The sequence below is a fragment of the Panthera uncia genome, chromosome B4 (genome assembly GCF_023721935.1).
Source record: "Panthera uncia isolate 11264 chromosome B4, Puncia_PCG_1.0, whole genome shotgun sequence".
Taxonomy (NCBI): domain Eukaryota; kingdom Metazoa; phylum Chordata; class Mammalia; order Carnivora; family Felidae; genus Panthera; species Panthera uncia.
The window spans coordinates 30,540,986-30,553,770 of record NC_064809.1 but is presented as its reverse complement, the minus strand read 5'-3'; the positions used below and the strand labels follow the sequence as shown (position 1 = coordinate 30,553,770).

At 38.3% G+C, this 12,785-nt stretch overlaps 1 protein-coding gene across 14 annotated transcripts in view; it reads left to right on the top strand.

Annotated features, from left to right (window-relative positions):
* Nucleotides 1-12,785, top strand: part of PARD3 (par-3 family cell polarity regulator) — a 662,524-nt gene that overhangs the window by 292,778 nt on the left and 356,961 nt on the right. For all 14 annotated transcript variants that reach the window (XM_049626966.1, XM_049626964.1, XM_049626959.1 and 11 more), the window contains exon 4: nt 10,571-10,749. In XM_049626966.1, coding sequence (XP_049482923.1) covers nt 10,571-10,749 — 179 coding nt within the window. The remainder of the gene's footprint in view (nt 1-10,570; nt 10,750-12,785) is intronic.

The window sequence follows — 12,785 nt, the reverse complement described above, 5'->3', positions numbered from 1 at the left end:
TCAGCTGTGCTGGATTTTTTGCAGTCCTTTTAATTCTCTACAATTTAGGTGTCTGGCCTTCGCCTCTGCAGGCTTTGACTGTGTGTCTTCTTTTTTCCTCTTTATCCCACTTGCCAAACACCCCCATCACCGCTCCCAAACCACTCCAAAACTAGACAAACCCAAAACTTCAGTTTTGGTGTCTTAGTCATTCATCTCTTTGTTGAGTCAGCAAATGTGTGTTAAGGGATTGTGACGGTGAAAGTGCAATGTTGTTCTCTAGGAGCTGTGTGCTAGTGGGGATGCAGACCCTAAAACTTACGATGACAGCGTGGCAAATGCAATGACAGGAACAGGCAGCCCATAAGAGGAGTGCCTCAGTCGTGAAGAATCGGTCAGAGGCTTTCCAAGAGAGGAGGCGCAAAGAGAGTTTAAAAGGACAGTAAGGAAAATGTAGCTGTCCCTTCTCTCCTGATGTTCTTCTTTCAACGTTTTTGTTTTTTGTTTTTTTTTTTTTTATTTATTTTTGGGACAGAGAGAGACAGAGCATGAACGGGGAAGGGTCAGAGAGAGAGGGAGACACAGAATCGGAAACAGGCTCCAGGCTCCGAGCCATCAGCCCAGAGCGGGGCTCGAACTCACGGACCGCGACGAACTCACGGACCGCGAGATCGTGACCTGGCTGAAGTCGGACGCTTAACCGACTGCGCCACCCAGGCGCCCCTCTCCTGATGTTCTTCAAAAAGGTGCCCTTCTGAGGTGTTTTGGTAGTGTTCTATTCTTCTCCTGAAGCACCCACCATCCCACTCTAAAGGGCCAGATAATTTGCCTTCCCCACGGCACTGCAGACTCTAAAGGGCAGAGACCAGGTCCCTGCTGCTCACCAGGAGCCCCCCTGGAGAGGCGGTGCACAAAAATCTCTATTAACAAAGACAAGGTTTATGGTGTTCTATGTCAAAAGCTGGACGGGTGGGGAGGAAGCTAAATAACAGTGGGTTAAAGAAAAAGGGAGCGATGAAGCAGCCTTATCTTATCAAGATCCTTCATGGATCTTACTCTCTAGTTGGGGCCATTGGATGTATGGAAATAGATGACACATGTACCACTGGCCACATCGTGTGAGGGAGAACATTATCTATAACCATAACGTAGTAACCTCCCACCTGTGTTCTTTATCATCTCTAGATATTTTGTTCATGTTTGAAGGAACATAGCTCAGCTAGCTCTTGCCTGCTTGCGTGCTCCTGGGTCCATGCCCTTGCTCTCTGTCTTTCTTTTTCTTTCTCTCATTGTTTCTTTTTAGTTCATTCTGATGGTCTCAACTCTAGTCCCCTCATTGCTCATTGAGGTATTTTTCTGAAAGTACAAAAACAAGCCAAAAATTTCTCCCAAAGAAAGGTGCCAGTTGTTCAAACAGTTTGCTCCCCACCTGTGGTTATTTTCATCAGGGCACCTTGTTGTATGTATCACTCTTCTTCCCTTTACTTTCTTCCTCTTACTAGTGGGTTTTTATCACTGGGCAGGGGGTGGTCTGTTAGACTGTTTGTTCCCTTTTGAATGTTCAGAGAGTAGGATTCACTTGGAATGATTTTTCCACAATAAATGACTTTCAAAAAACCCTTGGCTCTATAGTCATTAGTTTTTAAAATCTCTAGAATAGTAGTGTCTAACAAATGTTCACACATGTTTGTTGATTGAAGTAAGCCAGACATTTACCTGCCATAGCAAAACAAAAAAGGGACACCAAAATTAGATAAAAGGGAAAAGACCACCTTTGTGGAGTTTTGCTTTCTCTGCTCTTTGGGCTGGCCTGAACACTCCCTGATGGGCTCTTGGCAGGTGCTCAGGATTCTGGCAGAACTATTTTCCCTGAGATGTCACTGTCTTAGCAAAGGATTTGGGGACACTGAGTTTTTATATACAGGATCAGTAGCCAGTGCATATTTTTGTAAGCAGCTGGTTATTTACATAACACCCTCCAGCCAGGCCCTTCTCTCTCCTCCAGGATACAGAAAGATAAAAGTGAAAGATTTTGTGTTTGTTTTTTTTTTTTTAGCCTCTGAAGCCTGTTTTTCTCACATACCATCACCACTCTTTTCCACCCTCAGAGACAAGTAAGGAACCCCTGAATTGCATCTTTAACAATTGGGAAATTTTTTATTCCTGACTGATGTATGTTAACCAACTTTAAAACATGTTTAGTTTCTACTTTGTGTGTGTGTGTGTGTGTGTGTGTGTGTGTGCGCGCGCGCGTGCGCTCACGTGTGCGTTGGGGGGCAGGGAGGGTGGGAGAGTGGGCAGTTACCATGAATGGGGTGAATACTTGTCCTCTGAGTTAATGGCTGGCTGACACAATAGGAGTGGAAACAAACTGCGGTGGGAGAAAGGGGCATAGGAACTAGTAGAATCCCGAGCTACATAGTCTTTGTGTTCCTTAGGTCCACTTTGCCTCATGCGGTAAGGACCAGCCTCTCTAGTAGCAGTCAGACTCTGTGCTTTCCCGTTCGTGCTTGGGTTGGTGGGGGGGGCAGGGGCAGATGCACCAGCCGGGCACTGATGGAGCGTAGGAAGGATGGATGGGCCTCACTCCTTCCCTGCCTGGCTGTGGTTTGCTGGGAGCTGTGTCCACCCTTGCAGTGAAAGCCACATCTCCCCTGCCTTGGTGTGGTAAAAGTGTAATGGATACTTCATCTCTTGCTGTTTTTCCTTAATTCTGCCATATATTTGTAAACAGTTCTTCCTTAGATTTTTCTCAATCACCCCTTTGTGAATCAGCCAACTGTTTGCTGCTGGGATACTAACACTGGATCTGATGGATTTGAGGAGTTAGGACGCTGTACAGTGGGCCATGTGGGTGGATGGAGGGCAGTTGCTGGCCAGTGTAAGTTATTGCAGCCGGTGAGGCATGGAGTTATTGCACTGTGGAGTGTGTTGGAGGAGACATCAGTGTGGAGGGTCGACAGGGTACATGTGATATGTATGGCAGCTGAGTAGTGGGTCCTGAGAAGAGTATTATGGGAAATAGTGTTGGAAAGATTCCTTAAGTCCTGATTAATGTGGGCCTTGACATTGAGACATCTCACCTGGGATTTTCTGCTTAACTCTTGGGAAGGCTTTTTTATTTTATGATTATTTTTTAAATTGGGGTAATTGCAGAATCCCATGCAGTTGTAAGAAGTAATACAGAGAGATTCTTTTGGTGTTTCCCTCAATGGCAAGATTTTGAAAAACTGTAGTATTATATCATACCAATATTAACATTAATACAACCCACCTGTCTTATTCACATCTCCCCACTTGTACTCATGTGAGTATTTGGAGAGTTTTGGTCAGGGTGTTTATATCCTCAGTTTCTGAATGAGAATTCCAAAATTACAAATTTAACATGCTTCAGAAACATTCTTGGTTTTTCTTTGAGAATGTTTATATGACATTGACTTTCTTTTCCCTTCTTTTATGTGTCCTATGATTCAGTGGAACCATTGCAAATATCCCGTTATCTATGAGAAATGTGTTTTAAACTGAACCTTTCCCCAAAATCACCTGTTCTCTCTAGTGAAGTAGAAGCATATTGTGGATTTGACATGCCTCAGTTCTCCCAGGAGAGCAGTGTGGTCCTGCCCAGATTGCACAGAGCGGGGAGTCAATTAACAAGTATTCTAGGTACAGCTGGGTCACTGAGGAGCAGGGTAGCCTTTGGCCCAGCCCTTAAACTACCTCTCTGGGCCTCAGTGAACTCATCTGTGAATGTGATGTTTCAGTTTATTTCTAGGGCACCTTCCAACTAGAATATTCTTTATATATATATATATATATATATATATGGTTAATAACAGGCTGATAAGACTCATTTTATATCCTTCTGAGTTATTCACTGTTTTTTAGAGCTTATTTTGTGCCTTGCACTCCACACATTTCTTCAAGGATTTTTCCTCAGTTGCTGAAACATGAGAAGCACCTTTATAAAAAGGGCAGCATATATTGGAAGGTCAATTTTGCAATATTGATGATGGCTTTTTTATCCCCATGGCATGTGTTAATAATGTGGTACTTCTCACTGTGAGATGTGTTTTTAGAAAATGTGTAATTGCCCTGAAGACTGGGGAGATGGTCTTCATTTCACATGAAGAGTAATTATGCTGTTTGCATCATAAATTCTAATAGAATGTATGTAACTGCATATTATTTTTAGATTTGATTAACTACCTCAACGGCTTATTCCTGTCTTCTTGGAAAAGGTTTATTCACTGCTTTGAGTGGTTAAAGAATTTAGAAATCACTGGGAGAATGAAAGAAGAGAAGGAAGAGAAAGTTGATTAGAAGTAGGGGCTTTATAGTTAACAGTTAAAAATGTATATGTCTGCCCTTTTAGTATTTGCTCTAACTCATTATTAGATTTGCCAGTTTCCACTTATTTAAAAGGCACCTTACGTAGAAAGGCAAATCAATATTTACAGTACATTAGTGGCACAGAGAATTTGAAATCTTGTGATGAGGGTTGATTGCTGTTTTAGCCACTCTTCAAAGGAATGCACACATCAAACAGCCTCCACGATCGTCCTGGACCCAGTGACATCGCACCAGTCCCTGTGTGCTCCCTCCAGCAGCTTAATTATTGAAGATCCTCATCTTTGAATTTTCTTTTTAATATTTCAGAGGATATACTTAGAAAATCTATATATTAAATAAATCAGAAGATTATGGGAAGAGAAAGTTTATTATCATGTTTTTAAATGCATTGATTTTCCTAAAATTGAGGATGAGGAATTGTAATAATAATGACCATATTACCTTAAACAAGAAGCTTCTATTATTTCTAATTACTGTAAAGAACAGAAATTGCTGAGATAGGCCATGGGCAAACCATAGAGGAAAAGGCTGTATTCATATTCTGTTCCTCTGAGACCATGACAAAATTGCATTCTTTGTATAATATGTTTTATCAGAACCATGAAAGATGGGAAGCCTGTCAGATGAACCAGGTAGTTGTGTTTTGTGTCATTTTGTTGATAAGGCCAAATGTTTATAGTGATCTTTATTTTTTTAATTTATTTTTTTTTTTTTTACGTTTATTTTGAGAGAGAGAGAAAGCATGCACATGTGCACACGAGTAGGAGAGGGGCAGAGAAAGAATCCCAACCAGGCTCTACGCTCAGCGCAGAGCTCAACGCGGGGCTCGATCTCACGACCATGATATTGTGACCTGAGCCACCCAGGCGCCCCTCTAGTGATCTCCTTTGTAATCAGGTTCAACTTGGCAAAAGACCACATGCCATTTGTGGCTACTTCTATCCCATTACCTACAATTCATGTATTTTCATTCTCCTCTGTTGCTTGTAATACTTTAACCTATTTAGAGACACTTGATAATGGCTATAGATACTGCTTTGGAAAAGTTTTATATTTTTTCTAGTTCATTTTTTATAAATTGTTATAAGTTCTATTAGGATGAGATTTGGTAGGTGATCACTAGTGTAGTATATTAACATATTTGGAATGACATCTTTTTTTGTCATTAAAAAATTTCTTATCCCATTAGTGCAAGCTCTGGTTGTAAAGGTTAGGAGACTGAGGCCTGGACAAGGGACCGATATGCCCAATGGCCACCAGTCTAGGCCAGCGGTCCTTAATGTGAGGTCTGTGCATCCTTGGGAGCCACTAAGATCATTTCTACGAGGTTGTTAGGGCAAGACTATTTTTCATAGTATTACCAAAATATATTTTGTGTTTTTCACTGGGTTGATAGTCTGCACCATGGTGCTCAGGCACTGATGGGTAAAATGCAGGGTGGTGGCACCAAATGTATTCTCCACCCAATATGCTCACACTTTAAGAAACAAAGCGATTTCCATCTGCTGCCCTTAATGAAGCAGCAAAAATGATTATTCTGATTAAATAATGACTTTTGAGTACACAATTTAATATGTTGTTAAAGTGGTACGTAGGCATAAAGTACTTCTATGCATTGAAGATTACTGGTTATGTTGAGAAAAACTTGTATGTGATGGTTTGCATTTATAAGCTGAGGTAACCATTTTTTAATGAAACACCACTTGTCTGTCTTTTTTTTCTTTTGCTTTTTTGTTTTGTTTTGTTTTTTAAAAAAAAGATGGAAAACTGGTTCTTAGACTTTGGTATCTGGCAGAGTTTCTAGAAAATGAATGAAGTGAGCCTGCATTACATGGCAAATAACGAACAGTATTTATTGCCAAAGAAAACATGTAAGCCTTCTACTGAAAATTAGATATTGGAAAACATATATTCTGCCATGAATATGATAGCTTCCCAACACTTAATGACTTTTCTCATGAATTGGTAGTAATATTCACATGCGTGATTTTCTGATATGCAGAAATATATCAACATTTCTAAGAGTGGTATAAGCCAATAATACATTCCAAATAGCTAATGTTACAGAATTTTCTCATCAGTAAAAGATCCATTCAAAGTATAAGACAAGTAGATTTTACTATGCAAAGAATAAGAAGTTTACATTCCATATTGCAGCTAACCTTTGAGAAATGTCATTTGTCAAGTTTTGGTGTGGTATCAAAGAAGAGTATCTATAGTTCTGGAAAGGTTATTAAAATAGTATTCCAGCTAAATATTTGTGGAATTCTTTTTTTCTTCATATACTTGACATGTTGCAGCACATTGAAATCAGAAGCAGGGATGAGAATCCAGATGTCATCTCTCAAGCAAAATGTAAAACAATGCTACTCTCCCACTAAATATGCTTTGTTTTGTAAAATAGAATTTTCTAAAATTCTGTTGTTAATGTTAACATATAATGGGTTTACTATTAAGTTAAAAATGAACTAAGGAATAAATATTTAAATTGTTTTCATTTCCACTTCTAATATGGTAAACATCCCTAGCTATAACCCACACAAACAAAAGCTCTTTGGGGTCCTCAGTAATTTTTCAAGTCAAAGTGTCCTGAGATCAAAATTTGGAGAGCATTGGTCTAGGCTGGTCTCCTTTGGGGCATACTTAAACATCTTACACATTGGGGGTGCCTGGGTGGCTCAGTTGGTTAAGCATCTGACTTCGCCTCAGGTCATGATCTCACGGTTCGTGAGTTCAAGCCACGTGTCGGGCTCTGTGCTGACAGCTCAGAGCCTGCTTCAGATTCTGTGTCTCTGTCTCTGTCTGCCCCTCCCTAGCTTGGTCTCTCTGTCTCTCTCAGAAATAACCACCTAAAAAAAATTTAAAAACATCTTACCATTGTACTACTTCTACTTAACCAGTAAGCTTTTCTTTCTTTAACATGTCTGAAATTGGGATGGCTGCTGTTTCAATCTCTATGTATAACTAACGTAGTATTTCTTTAACTTTCTGAAATCAAATGATGGTATTAGTTAAAATCAGTGTATGACTTCTCAATGTATATAATTCTACTTAGAAAACAACAAAACTTTTCCCTTTTACTAAATTGAGACTAACATGTATCTCTAAGTAGCTGGAAATGGAATTTGTTTTCCAGTGAATTGCTGATTAATAGAACTAATTTCGTGATTTGGACGGTGATTCAGCACTGACCAGGGTGCCTGAAGGTCTGGCCAGGAAATAGTTCCTGAGCTCCTCATGTCGTCTTGCTGAGCCTCAGCTTACTCATCTGTAAAGTGAGTCACATGTATCTCCATTGTGACTAATGTAGAAACTTATTAAAAAAAAAATTCGCATCGTTTCAAGTTAAGTCAGTGGTTCTAATATAAGGTTACTTAAGTAAAGTGTGTGTGTGTGTGTGTGTGTGTGTGTGTGTGTGTGTGTATAAACTGTATAAAAATGCCCATAATTTTCACGCAACCATAAAACCAAGAAGAAATTATAAACTGATGCAAATACAAACTTACCACATCAGTGTGAGAGACAGTGGTGTGTTGCTGAGTCTAATCACAGGCAGCATGAGTGTAGACCACCACTGTGTGCATGTGGTCTTTGTGTTTGGACCTAGTGATGCTGCTGGCATGCACTATGATGGTTCTGTTCTTTCAACACATAGAACTGCAGGAAAACCTTGATTTCAAGATGATCATGATACTACTTGGCATTTTTTTTATTACGTACACATTGCTTACTTTTTAAATTGAGTTCTGTTCTTTTCTCATTAGCCCAGTACTCAAGCCTAGGACACCTTCCTGACTGTGACAGTGGGCAGAAATGAAAACATGGAGCCTTGAAATTGCATAAGGGTACTTGGTTACTAGGTAGTACAAGTGAAAGACCCATACTATTCTATCTGTTATTTCCTTTTATGGATATCACTAAAATGAAGACAAAGTTTAATGTGCAAAGAACTGACAGGAAGGGCTGCTTAATAGTGCATCTCCTGGGTCGTCCCTCACCCTGCAATTATGTAAATGCTGCCCTGGTCCAGTACCCTGGCATCTACCCGGAAGGGACAGCCCGTAGGGTCTGCAGTCCCCACTGTCACCTACCTCCTCTCTAGTTTCCCTTTCCCCCCGCATCTACAATTTCAAGAGTTGTAGATACCAGAGGTAAAAGGCTAATTATTTTTACCTGTTTCAGACTAACAGATTAACACAGTGATCATGTCCCATCAGAAGATGATGGTCCTCTTTATTTTATCTGCATCCTATATGCAATTTATTTTTTTTCTGGGAAATATTTTCAAAAGCAAGTATAGTAAGCTGTTTTATTTTGTCTAAGCAAATTCAGAGACACTATATAGTTCTTAAATTTATTTTGGGGTTGAAATATACTTTTATGTGATTGTTTTATTGTGGATAGAACTTTCGATCGTTACTTCTTTACTGTTTTTTAAAGACCATCTCTTGTGAGTAGTGCTTCCTTTAGACTTACACACACAATGCACACATGCATGCATACACACACATAGAAATTGAGGTGTGCAGAGTTCCTTAACAGCTAAATTAATAACACCCCTGTAATTGGAATGCAACAGAACTCATATCCAAGAAGCAGTATTATTTTCCAGAGCTATTTTTTTCTTCCCCCTCCTAATTTTGCTTTTCTGCTTACATTTTTGATTTGATGGGAACAATTTTGTTATTTGGGAGGGAAGTTTTTTTTATAGTAAAAACATTGTAGTGTTAACACATAGATTGTTAGATGTATATTTTTGTGAACCTGTTTTGAAAATGACTATATAGTTCTTAGTGTGTTTTATTTTTGGGTGCAATGTAAGTAGTTAAGGGCTGTCACATGCTTTTACTTACACTTAAAAATTAGAAATTATTTTTCTCTAATAATTTTCATGTGTTACTCCCAGCAAATTAAGATAACAATTAACAATGTTAAATGTTCAGCATATTTTTTTCTGGTGATGTTCCTCAGGCTCTATTATTATCAAATCCTCATGATGTAGAAGCATATGTTAAAAGCAGTGTTAAATGATTGATACGCTTCTGTTTTCTCTGATCATTTCTAATTTGCTTTAACATCTTTGAGACTATTGGATTGGCAGTGGTTTAAATATCACCTTCAATGTGTATAAATAGTCTGTGTTTAGTTGAGTATTGTCTAGGATCTATGTATCCACACCATTGATCAATGCATCCGTGTTCCCAAAATGGTTTTCATAGAGTAAATGCTGAGTTTACACCACCATTAAAGCTGTTTCATTAGAGACTTTCTATAAATATTTACCTTGCATTCTAGTTTTTGAAAACAGATGATCTCTCACATAATTAAGCTGAATTTTTTGTCTTATATTTATTATGTTTTTGAGCGATTTTGCTCAGTTGATGAGTGGAGTTTTTGATTCTCATTCCCAGTGTTACAGACTTGTTCCTTCTCTGCTGTACCAGTGATTGTATCTGCTAAGATGTGCTCAGTGCTACTGATACAAACATTAGCCTGAGCTTGTTAATGATTGTGTTATAACAGTTGCAAACAGACTTCTCTTTTATGTGAATACAATTGCTAAAACACTGTCTTTCATGTAATTGTGTATGCGAGTATATTGCAGACACTACCTGTGTATTAGCGATTGCTTTCAAGATTTCCATTTAAGGATAAGGAATATGTTTATGTTCTATATTTTCTGATAGTACTTCCTTGAAGAAAATAATTATCTTACTTAACAGAATTCTTTAATGGACAAGCCAAACAGTTTAGGTTGTGTATCTTTAATCCAGATATGATTAAAAGTTAGATGAAATTTGTTCCACAGATACATTGTTATTTATCTTTTAGAATATGTATGATATTTTACTTAAAAATATTCAGTACTGTTTTAAGCACTTTATCTCATTTAGACCTCAAGATACCCTCAAAGTTTCTATTCTATGGCCATTCACATATGAAGGGACTAGAGGCAGACAGTAGTCAGGCAACTTGCACAGAACCACAACTTGGTGAAGTGCAATTAGGAGCCTGGGCAGTCTTACTCCAGAGCAGGTTATCTCGTACGTAGTCCTTTTCTTTTGCTGAAAAGTGCTTTAAAGGAGCTAATGGAGTCTCTATTTAGAATGCTGACCCCCTGTCACCTTAAAAGTGTTACTCTATTCTTTAATTTTTTGGATTTCTCTACCTTTATCCTAACATGCAGTTTTCAGACATTAGTTATCTTTTTAAAAAATATAATGCTTTTTTGTATTTATAGATATGCCTCTTCATGTCCGACGAAGCAGTGACCCAGCTTTAATTGGCCTTTCAACTTCCATTAGTGATAATAATTTTTCTTCTGAAGAGCCTTCGCGGAAAAACCCCACACGCTGGTCAACAACAGCTGGCTTCCTTAAGCAAAACACAGCTGCTAGCCCTAAAACCTGTGACAGGAAGGTAACCATTTCTATTTTGTATTAGTATCAATAATGAATGTCAACTGTTGACTGGATCCTTTGCTTCTAGCACATCTTCACCATGGCCCTTTGTGTGTGTACTTATCAACTTCTCCGTCAAAGTCGAGATAACTTCCTGTTTCATGTTGCCCTTGCAGTTTCTGAGAAATTTCATGCTATTTATACATTCATGTATGTATCCATTTTTTTGAATAGATAATATATTTATGATTAAAAATGAAAACTTCTGACATGCAATGTGTTTGTCCTTTGTTTTTTGGAAGAAAAACTAGTCATCCTGTTTTTCTTCAGGGGCAGTCCTCTTACCATTACCTTTTTGCATGTCCTTACAAAGATATTTTACACATGTATAAGCAGATATTCGTATTGATTCATGAGGTGCATTAAAGAAATTATAACATTATGGACTTTTAAGGATGAAAGTGGACTCCACACTCATTTATTCTAACTACTCCATTGATAATTTTATCTTCCTACAGAATGGAAGTGTACTGTCTGGTCTTAATAACATTTTCTTCTTTGACCCAATTTATTTCAGTCTGTGATCTAATTTATTTAGTCTAAAAAATAAACTTTATTTTAGTTTATTCTGTTTTTTTCAATTTGTTTCTTAATGTTCTTCGTCATATATTCCTATAGAATTCTTAACACCCTATTCTGTTTTACCTCTAACTTTTTACTCGATGAGCTTTAAGCACTGTTTGTCATTTTCACTCCTGAAACTGTTGAGTGTCAGTAAATATCTGTTGAATGAATGAATGAATATTTTTTTCAATGTAGACAGCAATTGAGCATCATGTATATTGAGAAATGTGGAACTATACTAGTTACATATTAATATTAAAATGCATATAGCTTATGATTTGCTTGATATATCCTTTGCATCTATGTGAAAATACCTGTTTTAAATTTTTTTAACTTGGTGTTGCATTTTTACAAACTCTTCTTTGTAGTAGTTCATTTAGAGGGAAAAATACTTAGAGTACCTAGAGTACCTTAACTGAGAAGAATCTATCGGGAAAACACAGTGTACTGTGGTTGCTAATGTTTTGGAATAGGCGTTTAACTGTTAGGCTCACTCTTCTGAAATATTTTATTATGTATTTGATGAGGAATCAAATTGGAGTATCTTGTCACTGGGATTAGCTTGAAATTTTAGAATGCTTTATCATGAAGTAGACCATCCGAAGAAGCAGAATCCAATTTATGAAAATGCCTCATGACATTTAATTTGTGTTCAAAATAGACTTAATTTACATGGATATTTACAAGTATATAAACAAGTCAAGTTGGCAATTAAAAAAAATTCATTACTTATTAAAAAGGTTTTCCCATTGTTTAAGGCTAGTGGGTCAGGCGCGCCTGGGTGCCTCAGTTGGTTAAGCATCAGACTTTGGTTTAGGTCATGATCTCCCGGTTTGTGAGTTTGAGCCCCGCATCAGGCTATGTGCTGACAGCTCAGAGCCTGGATCCTGCTTCAAATTCTGTGTCCCCCTCTTTCTCTGTCCCTCTCCCACTCATTCTCTGTCTCTCTCTCAAAAATAAATAAGCATTAAAAAAAAAAAAAGATAGTGGGTCAAAAGTCATTGAGGTACAGGGTTTTCTTCTTAACTCCTTCAGCATGTTAGATATGTGAGTCAGCTTCACTTGCGGAAAACAGAACCACAGTAGCTATTTTATTTAATTTATTATTATTTTTTTTAATGTTTATTTATTTTTGAGAGACAGAGAGAGACAGCATGAGTGGGGGAGGGGCAGAGAGAGAAGACATAGAATCCCAAGCAGGCTCCAGGCTCCGAGCTGTCAGCACAGAGCCCGACGCGGGCTCGAACTCACGAGCTGTGAGATCATGACCTGAGCCGAAGTCAGATGCTCAACCAACTGAGCCACCCAGGCACCCCCCACAGTAGCTATTTTAACATGAGAGGACTTAATACTGAGAAGTGCTTTCTCAGAAAATCATTGAGGACTATCTGAATGATGCAGTACAGTGCATCTGCCCAGGAAAGAAGCAGA